Source organism: Rhamphochromis sp. 'chilingali' (genome assembly GCF_963969265.1).
Source record: "Rhamphochromis sp. 'chilingali' genome assembly, chromosome: 22".
Classification (NCBI taxonomy): domain Eukaryota; kingdom Metazoa; phylum Chordata; class Actinopteri; order Cichliformes; family Cichlidae; genus Rhamphochromis; species Rhamphochromis sp. 'chilingali'.
In genome coordinates this window covers 4,661,394-4,680,691 of record NC_137950.1, presented here as the reverse complement: position 1 = coordinate 4,680,691, position 19,298 = coordinate 4,661,394, and the positions used below count along the sequence as shown (strand labels likewise).

At 39.9% G+C, this 19,298-nt stretch overlaps 1 protein-coding gene across 1 annotated transcript in view; it reads left to right on the top strand.

Annotated features, from left to right (window-relative positions):
- dnah9 (dynein, axonemal, heavy chain 9) overlaps positions 1-19,298 on the top strand; it is a 185,675-nt gene that overhangs the window by 10,410 nt on the left and 155,967 nt on the right. Inside the window, exons 12-20 of the mRNA XM_080873050.1 lie at positions 3,190-3,316; positions 3,615-3,761; positions 5,930-6,038; positions 14,280-14,521; positions 14,703-14,838; positions 17,514-17,710; positions 17,786-18,048; positions 18,223-18,384; positions 18,926-19,148. Coding sequence (XP_080729176.1) covers positions 3,190-3,316; positions 3,615-3,761; positions 5,930-6,038; positions 14,280-14,521; positions 14,703-14,838; positions 17,514-17,710; positions 17,786-18,048; positions 18,223-18,384; positions 18,926-19,148 — 1,606 coding nt within the window. The remainder of the gene's footprint in view (positions 1-3,189; positions 3,317-3,614; positions 3,762-5,929; positions 6,039-14,279; positions 14,522-14,702; positions 14,839-17,513; positions 17,711-17,785; positions 18,049-18,222; positions 18,385-18,925; positions 19,149-19,298) is intronic.

The following is a 19,298-nucleotide window of genomic DNA, read 5'->3' as shown; positions in this document are numbered from 1 at the left end:
ATTGTGTTACTCTAAATTTCTGTTTAATTTCCTGTTATTTTATCTACCTGATAAGATACACTTTAACACTTTAACATAACACATTTGAGCAAAAGACTTCTCTTGAACAGTTTAACACATTGAAATTTTCATGAAGGGAGCATTTATTGCAGGATTTGTTAGACTGCATGAGTGTAAATCATTAGACACTTTGTTAATAGCAGCCTATCACAATAACACACAAAATCCCATTTCTTTAGCTGAATCTACAAAAAATGATAAGTTTGAGGAAAGTGAAATGGTGAAAGTGGAGGACAAAAGAAGAAGAAGCTACCTACAGCATCTGATAGAGGAAAGTCATGTCCTCAAGAAATAGGAGGGAAAATCCAGAAAAGATGACCTAAGAGATGAATCTTGACCTTCATTTGATCCATCCACCTTTTCCCAAAACCTCATCAGAAATGGTCATAGTGGAAAGGTGGCTGTCAAGAAACCGTTCTTAATAAGAAAGTACAACATGATGAAGAGACAAATCACACAAGGACTGGTTTAAAAATCAGTGGGAACAGCTCTTATGGAGTAATAAATTCACATTTTTGTTTTAAATCTTTGTCAGTAGGAGGTCAGAGGAGACTTTCAGCAGTGAGTGCGGCGACTCTGTCATGATTTGGGGCTGCATTTCAGCTGCTCGGGTGGTTCTTATCAAAACTGATGGGATTGTGAACACACTACAATCAAATAAAACAATCAGACTTTGATCCAATACCATCTGAAAATCAGCGGTACGTTAACCTCAACAGGGGTTGGGAATGGCTTCATTGCATGACAATGATTGCAAATACAGTGAGAATACAGTAAAAGCATACTTAGATAGAAAAAGACACCATGAAACATGAAGTCGGTCTCCCCAGAGCCTGAACTTCAACATTACTGAGGCAGCAAAAGTCAGCCAACATCAAAAGAAGAGCTTTGGAATGTCCTTCAAGAAGCCTAGAAACTATTTCTGAAGACTACTTAAATAATTACGAGAAAGTTTGTAAAGCTTTCTTTACAAGAAATTAATTACAAGAAAGCTTGAGTTCGGGTTGTGTTGAAGGATAAAGATAGTCATACCAATTATGAACTTTCAAGGTTGTTCGAATTATACAGACTCAGTTTCTCCCTTATGTGCCGTATTTCCATATATGTTTACCCATTGCTGCACCTTTAGTTTTCCTAACATTTTGTTAGGAATGCTTGTTAGATGTAAAGAAATGAGGGGTGGCTCAAGATTTTTGCCCAGTACTGTAAGTGCAAGTGAGTAAGTGAGGTCTAATTATGCAGGATAATTGAAAGCACCTGTGTCGGCTTACAGGACCTTTAAACCTGTATTCATGAACATTTTCCACAGCAGACGTTTGGATATGCTGCAATAGCATTAGTGTGATTAATATTAAAGAGTGACTTCTTTTGCATACTAACTCAGTGGGACTGAGTCATCATGATTCTCAGTTTGCTTTTAATTAAATTTACTGCTGTGACAACTCAGTGTCTGCCACAAAAAGGTTTCATTATGCAGCAAAACAGCATTAGCTTCTTTTAAAATTAACACAACTAACATGTTAGTGAACTGCACCCTGTGTTGTTAATAAGTTAATATACATTAAAACTAACAGATGCTAAAACTAACAATTTCACTTATTTTTATTTTTTCAAAAGTTGAGTTTTTATTTTTATTTTAGTGAAGTAAAATATTTTCTTTAACAATTATGTTCACATCTTTTTTCAGAGGTTTGGTATATTGTACCTACGAAGACCTCCGTCTTTATAGTGACGCTTTCCATCGTTTCATCAGAGCCCCTCCGTGCGTTTAGTACTTCCTAAGTATTTATGTAGACTACATAGATTGGAATTCTGCTGCTACATGCTTGTTAAAGATAGTCTGCAGATAGTGCCTATGGCTCCAGTATCTTTGAATCGGGGAGCTTTAGCCTGCTATATGAAGGTGGGCCACCATAAAGGATCATCTTTCTGTTTACTGTTGGGCTACAATGTAAGACTACTGCTTACAATAGCAGCAGTTACTGAGCGCAGTAAAGGTTAACCATACAGCAACAGACAAAACAGGCTAAAAGGTTCCACCCATTTGTGTGTTAGCTTAAAATACACTGAAAAACATTTGTCTATCAAAGTATTATTTGAACAAATTCATTAAAGAGCCACATGTTTGTTCTCAAATTTGTGTTTTTCCACTTTGAATTGGTGAAGGATAAAAAATGATCACAGCAGGGTTGGAAACGTTCGAAAAGGTGGAATGAATAGTCAGCCCTTACTGCTCCGGAAGTGTAGATGCGTGTGTGCACGTGTATGCGTGGTAGTACGTGAATGAAATCCACACACACTTACAGATTCCCATGCAGAAGCCCATTCCTTATGCCTCACAGACTTAATATCACTCCTTCACTTCATGTCCCTGCAACCACAGTAATGAGATGATGAACAACACCAGTTCTTTGCCCTCAATTTACTCCCATCAGAAATTAGAGCCCTTGTTATGCTGTAATAATCATCGCCGTTGCCTCCGATGAATGCCACCGTTATTATACACATTCTAGTCAGGAACAGAATGGGCATCCTCACTCATTACCCCCACAGACAAAATGTAGTGTGATTTATGACCATGACCAAAGCATTTGATTGCCTCTGCGTCTGCGGTGCCACTATCAGGAAATGAAGCTCACAGCTGAAATCCAATAAGGAGCACACAGCGCGCACTGAAGTTCTCATCATAATCGTAGCTATTTACAGATTGATATAGCTGTACAGAGCCCTGACATATTGTCTGTTCCCTGCCTCTTGCAGATGAATCAGCGTTTATCCTCATATTACCTCCCCGCACGCCTGGATCTAACCCTCCTCACTCCTCTCCCTTTATCCTTATTGTGTGCTTGATGCAGATGAGCGATTCGCGCCTCTCATTCTGTTTACAACCATGGAGAAATGGGAGAATGGCTCAATCATATGCCTTTTAGCCTCTTGTTTTGCTGTTTATGTTAATTTCCATGATATGAGATATTTTTGTGCCAGTGGCCTTAAATTAAAAACCTGGCCCTGGTAATGGGAATTTGAAACAATGTTATACTCTGATGGTAAAAGTGCAAATTGTTTTTCTGTTGTAATAACTTTTGCTCGATTGTCATCGCGCGTCTGCTTTTTTGTTTGCTGTTTTAGATATTCCACCAGCTTGTTTGAGACATGGACAGAGACTGTTGGTGAGAGTTCTCAGTACAACCTCAGCCTGCCGTTAATCAAACGGGACCCGGACACTCAGCTGATCACAGTCAACTTTAACCCACAGGTCTACATTAGCTCCCACACAGTTTGAAAAGCTGATGGGCTTGTGCTTTTTGTAATGAGATATATTAGAGTGGTGATATATCAAGCTAATTTATTTTCATCTTCCTCATTAGTATGGTCAGTATTTCAGTTTTTAATTGAAATGATATAATGGGTTATAATTATGGGCCAAAGTGATTTTATCTTTTCTAACATCGTGAATTTTAAAAAAATTATCAGCGGCTTGTACTGATCAGACCAATTTTAATGTCTTGATATATGTTTCAGTGCTTCTAATGTACTTTTTAATCTCTTCCTAGCTGGCGGCTGTGCTTAGAGAGGTGAAGTACTTAGTGGCAAGACAGACTGAAGCCATCCCTGAAACTGCAGTGCAGATCTACACCATCAGGGGGCAGCTGTGGCAGTATGTGGCTAACCTTGAACTCACTGTGGACCGATATAATAAGGTTGGATCAGATTAGGTTGCAAGTTTTCAAACTGTGATGTGGAAATTTATCGTCAAAAAACTGCAAAAAAATAAATATATTCTGATGAGCTTTAAAGTGACCACCGTTATTCTTCAACAAAGCCTGAACTCTTCTAAGCCTTCGTGTGATTTCTTTAGGAATAGTTCTGATTTTTGAAGACCACTGTGCTTTACATTCTCTGTTATACCTCGCTCCTGACCTCTGATACTAACCAAAAACCTCAAATTTGGATTCATCATTGCTATTAACCTTTTAAGCACCCACGCACCCAAAGATGGGCGCAAAAGGGAGGAGTCGTGGAGATCAGAAAACCACTGGGGGCTTAATAGGTTATGTCCAGTTTTTGTGTAATATGGCTTAGCTCAGTTATTTCTCCTCCTTATACTTCCGTCAATTTTGACAAGAGCTCCAAGACCTGAAATGCAGTCCCCGAACATGAATCCTGTCATGTGCTGTAGAACATTTTCCAGGCCTGAGGAGCCCATGTCCAAAGAAAGCTTTTTAGCATCTTCAGGAGTCCTAGAGAACTGGACCACTTTAAAAAACAAAGAAGCTCCTTGAAAGCAGAATAGAAAAAACAGTATAGCTTCTCGCTCCGTGACAGGAAGTAAGCAAGTAAGGTGGGAGGAACGAGGAGACGACAGCTTGGTGAACCAGTACGCGTCTGCTTTAATTTAAACAGTTAACAGCTGTATATTTGCTTGTCTCCTGACACTTCAGATTAGTCTGATAAGGTCTGTGACTGCTGTGCATAGAGCAAAATGCCACTCATTTGCAGCTCTGAAGTGCCTCCCATAATTTAAATTTTCTCCAGCATAAATATTCAGTATATTAGTTGCCAGTAACAGCCCTGGTCTAAACCCTGGCACCAAGTCAGGGTTTGTTTGTTCGTGAATCACTGCTAGCAGGTACTCAACTCAGTTTACCACACGAGCTTTGCTTTTGTAGAAATGCTCCAGCAAAAGTTTCCAGTCAGATTTGACCTTCATCAAAGTCACTCAGAGGAAACTGCATGATAGAGGGTGACACTGAAGAAGGCGCTAGAAATCTTAAGGAAACATCTAGAGGAACATGATTTTCAAGCACAATGTCAAAGAATAGAATTTACAATAACTTGTTAATAACTACAATAGAAATTATGAATGCATATATAATATATAATAGAATAGAAATATAAGGCTGACATGATGCCATCAAGGCTGGATATGATGAGAAGTTATCCTCTCAAATTATTTAACATATAAATTATTTAACACAGTAAAATAATCTATGAGGACAGGACAGTGTGCCTGGGTGGAGCACTATCAGATAATGGAGAAGAATAGCTCTGTGACATGCACATTGCAATTAGACATGTCCTTATCTTTTTGGAGACTAGCACTATTAAAAATATACAGAATTATTTACCATGTGCAAAAGTCGTGAGCCACAGTTCTGAGGTTTAGCTGAATCTATGATAAAAGCCAAAGATAACAAACTCTGGCAGGGAAAAGTCGTGTTTTTGCACCAACAAGGTGATTCCCAAAGAGCTATTAGCAAAGACTTTGGCACATCTTGACACAGTGTGCAGCGTGTCTTTTAAAAACATGGCCAAGTGGAGGACAAAAGAATTGGCAAATGCACAGAATCTGAAAGTCACGTCCTTAAGACACAGGAAAAAAATCCCACAAAACACTGACACAGGCCTTTGCTGGATTATTTCAGAAATGTATTTATTAGCTGAATTACTGAGTACATAGTCTGTATTTATCAAAGACACCTTCACAGTTTTAATAAGAACTAAGCATTAGGGCAAAATAGCAGTTTCAGTAATGCGCCATGAAACAGTATACAGTTTCGTTGTGTAATTAATTCAGCCACACAAAGCTCAACTACACGTATTACAGCCACCTCAACGACATGATTACATTTTTAAAAATGTAGAAATCCAGTGCTTCAGGTAGGCAAAAGTTCAAGTCCAATTAAGTCATGACAGCATGGAACAATGCAGAAATAGTGACTATAATGAGGACGACATGCCGTGTTGACGCTCTGGGCTTGTGCTTGGCCTTTTTGTAGAAATGATATTTAAAAGATTTTTCTGTACTCACTTAGTGGGAGCAGAAAATCAGGTCTCTCTCTTTTTTTCCTCTGCTGTTTGGCTGCAGGTGGTGCACTCCGTGCTTGATGTGGAACGTCCTCTGATTCAGGGCCAGCTCAGCGACATCGACGCTCAGCTCAGAAAGGCAGAGGACAGTCTGAACTGGAACAGCCAAGGTCTGCACATTTACTGATTAGTAGCCAATACAGCTCCGGACAAATGACACATTTAAATATGTCAATTTCTGCTGTCAGTCTAGTGACATTAGTTACGACAGTACTCAACTGACAGCACAGTACAATGGAGATGGCATCACTTTGCTGAAGAAATTATGTAAAACCAGTACTTTTATTTCTTTAAGTGTTCTGTGAGTATTGAGATTGACAGAGTTCAGTGCTGATAACATCCCTGCATGTCACGGTCTGCGGAGGCAGACCGTGCGGAAATGTGTGTGGTGGACCCAGGAGCGAACACAAGCGAGGATGCAGGAGTGGAGTTAAACAAAAGCGAGCCTTTTATTCTGGCTGATGAAAGGAACAAAACAGAGTGAGGGCAGCATAAGAGTAATAGTTAAACAGAAACCTAAACTGGACATAAACTAAGGAAAAGCTATGGCTGGAGATACAGAACACAGGGGGTGGTAACACAGACGACGCGACACAGACTACATGAAACACAGAGACTAAATACACAAGAGGGATGATCAGGGGAAGTGGCCACACATGGGAACACAGCTGACACAGATAAACATAACAAGACAAGGCAGGAGTAAACAACACTGACGGGAGACTGTCAAAGTAAAACAGGAAGTACACAGAGGTGCAAACAGGAGGAGAGAGAGAGCACTGGCATAGTGGGCTGGGGAAACATGGAATGAAACACAAGGAGGGGAGATGAGGGCTCACAGATACATAGAGGGGCACACAGGGGATAAGAGTCACAAGGGGAAGTCAAATAAGGAACAACATAACAGGACAACTCAGGAAACATGACCTAAATAAGGTACGAAATACAAAAATACAAGAAACTAAGAATACTGGGCCCACATGGCCCAGGACCATGACACTGCAACACTAAATGGACATCACGTCTATGATTGAACTGTGTTTTCCATTCTTTTACCGACACTTTGCAGCAATGATACGGCTTCCTTCTTTCATTGTTACAGCATGTTGGATCATTTTGACATTTCATTACTTATCTACTTTAATTTAACCCAGAAGACAAATGTGTAGAAATACTGTGAAGTGGCAATGTTTTTATTTATGTCTTAAAGAAAAGCAGCAGATTTCTTTGTATTTAAGCCGGTGCTGACCAATCACAGCTCTTTGCATCTTTGCAAACACAGATTTTTAAGTAGATGTCTGCTACTGAGCTTTGTTCAAACAAAACAAAAGAGAAACAATGCAGTACTCAGTGTTATATAATATCTCAGGCTGATCGCTGCGGAAATTTATTGAAAATTAAGCACAAAGCTAGTCAAATATTTCCATCTGACTTGTTCAAAAATAAAACAAAAAAACAGCATGTACGTTTCTGATGGAGAAACTGTGTTTTCAAGTACATTTAATATAATTCAGGTATTAAAAAGCGTTTTTTATTCCTCATCTTAACAACATACTCTGTATTTAACGTAGAGTGGAAACAGTGGCAGTAAATGAGGAATGAGATTCCTGAGGGGAACCAAAAACTGCACAGCATTTTATAGAGTTAACCGAAGAGCAGGGGGTCTGGCTTAGCTCTGTCCAAAGTCACTTGATTCACTTCATATACATTTGTAGTTATGCTGGTGTTACTCTTGGCAAGCAGTGCTTTCCTTGATTTTGTTGACAGTGTGGTTGCCAGGTTGGTTACTATGCCTGCACACAGACTTTAATAATTTACACTGTGTTCACATCTTGATTGCTAAGCAGTGATATTAATTCTTGCCGTGTGATATTTCCTTTATTCTGTTTATAAAGTCCTGTAAAGAATTTATCACCACCGCCAAAGCGGTTATGTTTTTAGGTAGTTTTTGTTTTGGGTACTTGTGTATCATCATCCTGTCTGAATTAATTTTAAATGAAAAGTTTTAAATTAATTATAAGATAAAATGTTTTAGAGATGTAGAGTGGGGTCATGTTAACAGTCTATTAAAATCTGGCTTATATTTGGCTTCGCAAATTGATAATTTAGCATACTTGAAAGAAGTTTTGCCTTCACCCTCTACATCTTCCTGAGTGCCTCTCTCAGCCTTTGGTATTTCTTGAGGTTCTCGTACTCCTTCTTCCTGATATATCAACATCTATCACTGTGGCCATCGTCCACTGTTTGTCCACCACCACTATATTGGAGGTTAACCAGTCACCAGTTTGTCCATCAGTGTCTGGAAGTCCCACAGAATTTTAGCTCCATCATTCTCAACCATCCTGGGGGGATTGTGTTCTATTTTGACCTCGGGAGTTCCAGGCCATACTCGACAGAGATGTTCTTGTATATTATGCTGGCCACTTGGTTATGGCGTTCCATGTATGCCCTGCCTGGTAGCATGTTGCACCCTGCTGTTATGTGCTGGATTGACTCCAGGGCATCTTTACACAGCCTGCACCTGGGGTCTCGCCTGGTGTGATAGACCGCAGCAAATATTTTCTGGCACAACTTCACCTACTTCCGAGGTGCATGGAGACGATGAGAAACTCACAACGCAGGGGCTCCAGCAACACTTAAAAGTAAAGAGGAACAACTTTATTAACTGACCAACGCGTTTCAGCTTGTGGCCTTTGTCAGGGTCATCATCTGGTGTGGTAGACCCCAGCCTCTAAGATAAGATAAGATAAAATCTTTTTGTCTTTTGCCCTTCTCCCCCGTCCCTCTTCTCAGCTGTTTCTCTTTCCCTCTTTCTTTCTCCCCTTCTTTCCCCCAGTCAAGTCTGTCCCATATTCAGTAAGTGAAAATAAAATAAACAATAAAAGGTGAATCAAATGGACCATTACGGCAAGGCTGGGATGGTCAATTTGGTAAAGTAAATCCGTTGGGCATCTTTCTTTGCCTTTAGACAACAATTCTGATGCAAAAGAGCCAAACGGGACAGGCAAAAAGAAGAAGAAGAAAAAAAAAGATAAGATAAAATCACCTTTATTAGTCCCACAGTCCCACGTGTAAAAGTTATATAGCAAAGATTAGAATACAATACGAATAATATACTGTACACAACTGTACAGAATAGAATAGAATAAAATAAAATACTATATACAGTAGAATAAAATAGAATAAAATATACAATAGGATAAAAATAGAATAGAAATTCTATATACAACTGAGTAAAAATACAACTTTGTCAGAAAGGAGTAGTGCACTTAGTCTTATTGCACATGTGTGGGTTTGTGTGTGTGTTTGAACAGCCGCAAAAGTCTTTGTTGTGGAGTCTGACAGCACCGGGGAGGAAAGACCTGCGAAATCTCTCCATCCCACACCATGGGCGCTGCTGCAGCCACTGAAGGAGCTGCTCAGTGCTGTCAGAGTCTCCTGCATGGGGTGGGAGATGTTGTCCAACAGGGATGACAGCTTAGCCGCCATCCTCCTGTCACTCACCACCTCCACTGGGTCCAGGGGGCATCCTAGAACAGAGCTGGCTTCTGATCAGCCTGTTCAGTCTCTTCCTATCCCCGGCAGAGATGTTGCCGCCCCAGCAGACCACACCATAGAAGATGGCTGAGGCCACCACAGAGTCATAGAAGGTCTTCAGGAGTGGGCCCTTCACTCCAAAAGACCTGAGTCTCCACAGCAGGTACAGCCTGCTCTGTCCTTTCCTGTAGTCTGAATTATGAGTCCAGTCCAGTTTGTTGTTCAGATGAACACCAAGGTACCTGTAGCTGTCTACAGCCTCAATGTCCATACCCTGGATGTTCAGTGGTTGCAGTGGAGATTGTTTGTGCCTGCGGAAGTCTACCACCAGCTCCTTGGTTTTATTAGTGTTGATCTGGAGGTAGTTCTGCTGGCACCAGTCCACAAAGTCTTGGGTCAGTCCTCTGTACTCCTTGTCGTTCCCATCAGTGATGAGGCCGACTATTGCAGAGTCATCAGAGAACTTCTGCAGGAAGCACTGGGTGGAGTTGTGGGAGAAGTCTGCAGTTTAGATGGTGAAGAGGAACGGAGCCAGAACCGTTCCCTGTGGGGCCCCCGTACTGCAGACGACCCTGTCCGACACACAGCCCTGAGTCCTCACATACTGTGGTCGGTCGGTGAGGTAGTCCAGGATCCAGGTAGTGAGGTGATGGTCCACTCTGTGGATCTTGTGCTCAGAGCTTTTTAAAAAAATTTAAAAGGAAAACTAAATACAAAACACAAGAGACAGGACACTACCAAAATAATAATAATAATGAATAAGAAATATATAAATAAATAAGAAATAAAACAGGTAAACCTAAAGTACCTGACACAGACATGGAGACACAGGGAACATAGGGGAGGCAGGTATTTTGTCTTGTAAAGAGCTATATGTTTAGTATATCTGGCTAATCATTTGTGCCTCTGTGCATAGCCAGGCATTTTATGTATCTGTGCTCTTGATTTGCCCACAGCTCAGACCGATGACAATGAAATTGCTTTACTTTTGCAGCAAAAGAGTTTCGCTTGAATCGCTCTGAATCATCTCTATGCTTTCTACCTGCTAATTTTATGAACACACACACACACACACACACACACACACACACACACACACACACACACACACACACACACACACTCATGAAATTGAATTTTCCAATTAAATATATTAAAATAGCAGCGATGAATGTTTTTTAACCCCGTGAACCAAAGCTGAAAGTCCTGACTGTAAGTCACAGGACTGCAAACTGAATATATTAAACAGCAAAAATAACAGAAATATTTTGTGTCCTAAAAATATGACCCTGACTCAATGTTTGCTGTATTACAGTAGATGCATGATTACAAACAGCAATGCAGAGTGATCAGGCAGTTATCATTTCTATGAATATTGACAGATGATGAGATAAACATGCTTTCCTCATTCCTCCCGTCATGGCCCTCTGTGCCATTTCCAGAGCAGAGCCGTGTGCTCTGACACGCAACGTGAACAGAGAGGCTTTGCTTTTTGAAAAGCGCATGAAATAAGAATAGGAGAGGTTTTTAATCATTGATTAGCTTTGACTGACTCAGAGCAGGCAGGCTCGTTGATAGTTTCTTCGACTTCGGGATTCCCTGAGGAATGTAGCACAAATGAGAGGACTGTTGATGGTACGAGCCAATGCACTCGAAGGTGTTTGGGGACAAAGTCACCGTTCCTCTGCAGACCATACACTACATTCACTTATCTGCCTTATGTTAATATCTGTGTGTGTGTGTGTGTGTGTGTGTGTGTGTGTGTGTGTGTGTGTGTGTGTGTGTGTGTGTGTGTGTGTGTGTGTGTGTGTGCGTGCATAGGTCCCGAAACTCATGTTTACACCATGAGACTTACATTTTTCATCTGTGTGGTTGACCCAGGCAGGATTATTCAATGACAAATGTATCTGTGTGAATACATTTTGAAAAGTGATAAAGTGACTGTCCCAAGTCTGACAACAATAGGATTTATTCTCTGTTTGGCCCATAGAAGTCTAAAAGAAGGACACATTTAGTGCTAAATAACAGAATTATTATTATTACCACCAAAACTGAACCATAAGCCTCTTGAATGGTTTGTATTACACACATCTGTAATATTAGTCTGATAATCTGAGATAGATGCTCAAAAAGACACCATCAGCAAAGAGTAAAGAGTCCAGTTTAAATAAATGGAAAATGGACTGTCCTTAAATTGTGCTTTTCTACTCTACTGGAGCATTGCATGTATGTGTTCTAACTGTCCTGTTGGCATTTAATTGTATTTTACAGAAAACAAACCCCGCCTTATTAAAATGACTGAGTACAACTTCTTAAAAATCCATATGTACAGAATAAGCTCCTCTAAGGATATTTTCTTTAAAAGTTCAAAAGTGATTGTTTCTCCCTGACTGATAATTCTGGTAAAAGCCAGTAAGTTCTCAGGAAATATAGCAGTATTTTTGACAACCAGGATACTATAAATGTGACTCCCTGTTCGTTCTTATGAAACTTTCATGAGCTTCTTTTGGCTTCTGCATTTTGAGGGCACAGAGCGTGCACATGAGATTTCCTCTGTCTAAGCGAATGGCTTCCTTTTAGCTCCCTGAATACATGTATATAAACTGAATAAGATAAATTAATCATACAGATTTGTCAGACTTGCTTAATTATAGCAGACCTAACAGGTCAAACTCTGATAAGAAAGACAGTCATTAAATGGTTGGTGACACGAAGTGAATTCATTATTTTACAGCAGCACCTTTTTTTAATCATATTCTTTGGGACGTACAGTTAAAGAATGTGATGATATATAACCTTACACTGTATGTCCTGAAAAGCAGGAAGGGCTACTTTTGTTAAAAGTTAAGCCTTTTTCTGCATTTATTTACAGGTCAAATGCACTTTTGTGCCATGCAGAGGTTGTGCAGTTTTTAAAAATCTCATTAAAATGTTCTTGCAACCACAGAGCCACAAAGAGAAAACTACGAAATGCTGAAGTTATTTAGTTACCCTTATTAGTGTTTATTTTAAATGAAGTCAGCTTAAAAATGAGCCTCTAGTTTCATTCAGGTAATACTTAATTCAGAAGTGCAACTACAAAAATCAATTAAAAAAGAAAATGAGTATACATACAGTACTTATCAAAGGCCTTAGGATCTGAAAATAAAGGAAGGATACTTTCAAACCTCATGCAGTGAGATTTGTTTTTCAATTAAGTTAACCCACTGCGAAGAGAAAAATATTTACATTTAACTGTAATTGTTGTGAGCACAAATTGCCTTTACAGCAGCACCAGTTCCTTAGTTTTTAAGGTACTTGGCAGGTGGGATGGTGTAAGTATTTTACAGAACTCACTGTCTTGTCTCTATTCATGTAGCTGTTTAGACCATGTCATCTGTTGCACGACTCCTTATTCTTGTGTCTTGAAGTTAGTTATTTATGACTCCGACTGCATGCTAGGGCTTGTTGTATCAAGCCACAGAATACATTTGGGGCTGATTGTTAGATGAAAAAGGTATCGAAGAACTGTATACAATCACAAAATCACAAAATGCAATCACAACGGTGTGGTGTAGTAAGTCATGAGATTCAGTCGTGAGCTGAGTATGGACAGCTGTGTGCAGTACTTCTTAGATTAGACTTTAGTGAAAGCAGGTAATATATGGACCTGTAACTGTCTGTGGTGGCCCACAATTCCTTCTGTATCCTTGTACATTTTCTTTGGCTCAGAGCAGTATTAAGAGTAGTTGTACTAAGCCTGATCACTGCATACAGTAAAGACAATGAGACAGTTATGACAGAAGTTTGAATAAACAAGATGTATTTTGCACTTTAGTAAGGAAATTCCAAGTTTAAAAAAATAGTTAATATTAGAAAATAGTCTCATTATGACATTAGAAAGAAGACTTTCTCTTGTGGAGCTCGCTAAAATCTCTTTGGGGGGCATCGGTAAGTTTTTCTTTATATCAAACTCTGTATTGTTTTAGCTGGACAAAGTCATGTTTGTAAGAAAACCTTTTGTATCTGTGTTCAACCAAAGGATGAACCACATTTATATGAAAGGATCATAAAAATCATACAACCTTTGAACTTCAGTTTTCATTTTCAGTATATTTACAGACTTTTACAGACACTGAATGTGTATTTTGTTAAATATTGGCAAAATATGATAGTGTGGTTTGGAGCTTAGATTCTGTCAAACCTTTTTAAGACACCCACAGCTGGGAGCTCCCTGTCAATCAGCAGGGAAAATCATATGCTGATTATACCTGTGCCTTAGTGCAGATATTTTAATACAGCCTCAACTTTAGGCTTGATTTATCCATCCATCCACCTGTCCATCAGTTTTCTGCTGCATATCTAGATGTGGGCTGTGGAGGAAGCAATGTAAGTAGAGAAGCCCAGTGCTTATTATTACTGCTACCTTAATGATAATGTAAATGTGGTTCATGCAGCTGTCAGGTAATTGCTGCTAATTAAACAGCACCAACCAGTTTAATGCTGAAAAGCTGTTGAAACTGGAGCTTTAGTGAAATCTCAAAATTCTCATGTGCTTGTAAGGGCTGTGTGCCGGTCTGTTACTGTTGCAGACGACTCTCTAAACCACTGCTAATTTTGTTGGTATTAATTCTTATGTGAGTATCTCATGTAGTAGCTCATGGTTAAAAATATCTTAAAAATAGAAAAAATCCCAGATTTTTGCATATCCCTGTGTTGTGTCTCTACATCCTGGAATCAGCAAATTTTTTGATGTTTTGAAATTTATTTCAAAACATCAAAGAATGATATTGAAACATTTTTTTTAACCTATTTGACCTTTTAACCTCTTTCAGGTGTTTGGGAGTATATCCAGGAGGCGCGAGACCTGGTGTGTGACCTGGAAAGTCGGCTCCAGAGGGCCAAAGACAACGTAGAGGAGATTCTGAGCTGCATGAGGTCCTGGTCCACCCCCATATTTGACAGGAAGGAGGGGAAAAAAGACGCTCTGCTCAGTTTGGAGGACAGGACTGAGAGGCTCGACAGATTTTACAGTCTGATTCGGTCTTCCGGGGAAAAAATCCACTTCCTAGTTAAGGTGCTTTGCTCATTGTTATGTGAAATGTCAGATGGGCTTTAAGTTTCACTCACATTTCATCATTTTAAGCAGTTATAATGGAGTCAGCAATTTCGGATTTGAACTTCATTTCTGCAGGACTTTTCAAATGCAGTAAAGATGGTGATTCATTATGAGTGTCACACTCTGTTATGTCTCTTAGTGCAATCGGGCGCTGTTAAAGGCTGAGCCGTCCTCTGAGGAGTGGAAGGCCTATGTGGAGTACATTGATGACACGATCATAGATGGCTTCTTCAACAGCATTGAGTGCTCTCTCAGGTTTTTCCTCGATAACACTGGTATGATTTTCATGAACAAATAATACTCTAAATAAGGAAGAAAACATAAAATAAGTACTTATTTACTGTTTGTTGTGCCTCAGTCATGTTGATGGTGTTACTACTTGCTGTCTCAAAGCCAGAATGTTGCTGGCAATCCTGAAATTAATATGAAAAAAATGCAGCGCTTCTCAGTACTCTGATCCAACAGCACCCTTCAGCCAGCACTGAATTGGACAGCTTCTTAGCAACACGTCCTCGGGGTTTTTGATGTCAATTGGGTGTCCGCCTCTATTGGCTGTGGACATAAAATAATTCTGGACTTGTTAGCTGGCATGAGTTTTGTCAGCCAGTTTAGATGGACTGGGATGTGGTTCAATATGTGATGGATCGCTGCCAGAATGCTACTGTGACCAAACCTTCTACTCCTTGTTCCGCTTCTTCGTCTTTTCCTTTCCCTCTCCTTGTTTGGCTTCAAAAACTCTTAAACTCTTTAATAAATGATGTGACCCAGGGGTAGCTACGATAACAGTAGGTCCAGCATCTAAAAGCTCTGGAATTTAGCTGTTCTTTCCTTAATGCAGTGTCTTGTTTAATGTAAGAACCACAAGTGTCCATTAAAATAAAAGGAAAAGCAGAGCGAGAGTTTTAAAGCAGCACTAATCCCAAATTTTACATCATAAGCTGATCAAATGAAAAGCTTATAGTGACAAATTCACATGGAAATATCAGTGATGAGGGGGCAGTTGAGGAGGCTCAGTCCTTTCAACTTGATTAGGTCCTTTTAAAATTAAGCACTGAATTAGAACGCTAATAAGAACCCAGTGTCAAATCTCATTCACTTAAATATGAACATCAACATGTATCAGGAGCGAATGGTAGTTGTTGATTCTGATTTTCTGTTTTCATTATATTGTAATTAATTACAAATAAACTGAACTTTAGAAAAAAGCTAAACCACAAAACTAAAATGATATTATAATATATGTTGAATGTCCTTAGTCTAAAAAGGCAGTGCATGTGTTTATTGAGTATGTCCATGTAACCGCCAAATGTTGCTTAACAACAACATTTGAACGAGTTATAGTATTATTATTGTTCTGGATTTCTGAGACTTATAATCTGAAAAATACCACACAACACTAAATACATCTAAACATTTCATTCTGGATCCAGTCTTGAAACTGGAATCAGTTCTGAGTAGTTACTACTGAAAGAATGAGGTCACGGACACAAGCATCAGAAATGAGCTTCCTCGAAGCCGGTGGCCCTTAGCGATAGCAGGAAGGACTCTGAATAGAGCTGCGTAATAGAGTCTGTGCTTAGACTGCTACCCTTGTGACCTGGACATGGATAAGTAGCAAAAAAGGCTGGCAGGCATATTTCAAAATATCAAAGCTCTTTGAATGTCGAAACATTTTGAATGATTATATAGGTTTACTGTTTAGAACCAGTAGACTTAAGGAATAGTTGTACACAAAGTACACGTGACAGATGTGTATAGAGGTTGTGGCAAATGTTATGTGGCGTGCAACATCATCTATGAAGAGTTCAGTACTCCTGTTATCTGGTGAATACCAGGTCACACGTTGGGATGTTGAGCCCTCATGCCAACATCATGGACTCAGTTTCTGACACTTTGGTCTGAAACGTGCAAATGAGGAGCCCGTTATAAGTTTTGCAAGGCTCTGCCAGTGCGCCTCCTGTTCATCCTTGCACAAGGAAGCACATGCTGGCACTGCTGCTAGGTTGATGCCCATGTTCTGAGATCTTCTCCACACTGTTGAGACTGTGCTGGGAGACACACCAATCCTTCTTGCATAAGCATTCATGGATGTGTTATACTGTGATGGTCAAGTGTTCGTTTCTTCCATTAATATACAGTAAACTTATTTTAAACCTAAGCTTGAATAAATAGTAATAAGGAATAAGCCGGTTAGGTTAATTCTCATTTAGGTTTCAGTTTTTTATTTGACCAAAGAACAGAAGTCACATTTAAACCTTGGAGGAAGTTTTATATGGTAGGTAATGTTCACAGTGCAGTCTCTTTTATAATTCCATAATAAACTGAAACACAAACATACAAAGTGCAAAACACAAACAATAAATCAAAAGCAATTCAAATGAAAAAGTAAAAACATCCTTAAAAACATCCAACTGGATTATAAAATTAGAGGCCATAAAAATGTAAAAGTATTCATATAAAGGATAATGTTAATGTTATATTATTTGATTTAAAAGATTGGGCCAACTCTGATTTTCAAAGGTTGAGTATTTATTAGAATAGAATAGAATAGAATAGAATAGAATTCAACTTTATTGTCATTGCACATGCACAGGTACAGGGCAACGAAATGCAGTTTGCATCCATCTAGAAGTGCTTTAGCTCTTAACTCAAACAGCAAGAAAAAAACAGCCTGAAAAATCCACGAGAGCCCAATCTGCTAGGAGGCACGACCACATACAGAGTCATGAAGTGTGTGATATGTTTTGGAATAATTCCAAACAGGGGAAGTGTAAAATGTATCTGTAAAAACCTTACAAGGAGCCAATAAATGGATCAACACGGAGCTTTTATAATAACATCTCAAGTGGCAGTGTTCTGCACCAGGTAGAGCTATAAAACTGTGCTCACAAGTAGCATCTTAACACTTATTCAAATCATAAAATGTCTGTTGCATTTCCTTTCACTTCAGACCAAAGAGCTGTCATTGCCCCCCTGTTTGAGGCTCAGCTGGATCTGAGGGTTCCTGACATGGTGTTCACTCCCTCTCTGGAGGTTGGGACTAGAGAAAGTTTGTTTGAGCTGGTGGAAGGCCTCATCAATGATGTGTTTGGAATTTCTTCACTGGTGCCACGCCTCGCCCAGCATAGCCCCTTTCCAAACTACCAGGTACAACTAGTTTCATGCAACTCCAACACATGTAGCTGGTCACATTAAGATTTAATCTGGACATTTTTCACTCAGACTGACATGGAGGACATGGCTGACCTGGCAGACATGCGTAATCTCATCATGGAGCGGATCCAGGCGGCCATGGCAACGTGCTGCGAGTTTCGCAACTCTCTGGAGCGTTACAGCTACCTGTATGTGGAAGACAGGAAGGAGTTCATGCGTCAGTTCCTTTTGTACGGCCAGATTCTCACCAACCAGGAGATGGAGATTTATCCTGACAATAGTGTCTCTGAGAGTCCACCAAGTCTGGGGAACTTTAGAGAGCAGGTTAACAGGTAGGCATTACTCAAGAGGAAAGTGGTGTATGTTGAATTTTCATCTGAGGACATTTTTAAGTCATATCTTAAAGCAATTCATCTAAAATTTGGATTAAGGTTTTGTTTTCAGTTGAGCATAAACGTAATAGCTTGTTTTTGCTAAACTGCCATCGGTTTGTCTTTGTCCTGTAGTTATGAGAAGATATATGAAGAGGTGCAGGCTCTGGAGCCGGTGCATGTGTTCCACAGGTGGATGAGGGTGGATGGCCGTAGCATGAAGAGTGCTTTGCTCAACATAATCAAAAAGTGGAGCTACATGTTCAAACAGCACCTCGTTGACCTTGTTACCAACAGGTATGGCACCCAAACAACGAAAAAAGTTACAATTTTAGCTTCCATCCATTCTCTTCCACTTATCCTTATCAGGGGAAGCCTGGAGACTATCCCAGCTACCGTAGGGTGAGAGGCAGGGCACACCCTGCACAGGTGACTAGTGTTTCACATGGCTAACACAGAGAGACAGATAGCCAGTGCCACTAACTGTATGTCTGGACTGTGGGTGGAAGCTGGAGTACCCGGAGAGAACCCACACAAACACAAGGAGAACATGAAAACTCCTCAAAACTAGGCCCCATGTGGTGAAGTCGAACCCAGGACCTTCTTGCTGTGAGGCAACAGTGCAAACAACAGCGCCACCGTGCTCCCAAATGAGCATTTTCAATAAATATGATAAAATGCAACTGTGTCCAATCCAGGTAGACAGGCTAATATTACAGGACTTGTTTTACTAGCTTATGGCTCAAGATAAGATAGATATTAGTGTAAATTAAAATAGAAATGCTGATGTTTGAAACTGGTGGCTCATTAAAGTCCTGTTCCCCTGTCCTGTCTCCAGTCTGTTAGACTTGGAGAAGTTTATCACAGTGGTTCAGGCTGGGTTGAGCCAGCAGGTGGAGGAGGGTGATTACGATGGCCTGGTGGAGGTCATGGGTAACCTGCTGGCTGTTAAGGAAAGACAAAATACTACAGACACCATGTTTGAGCCTCTGCAGCAAACCATCGCTCTTCTGAAGGAGTATGAGCAGGAGCTGCCCGATGTGGTTTACAAACAGTTAGAGGTAAGGAGCGATGTTCAGTCATCTCCTATTATTTTCAAGCCCAGATTGTTTAGTCTGTTTCTTCCAACTGAGACAGAGCAATTTTTCTTCCTTTTTCTTTGCTTTTTTAAATCTCTGTTTCATGCACTTCCTTCTGGCAATCCATCATCT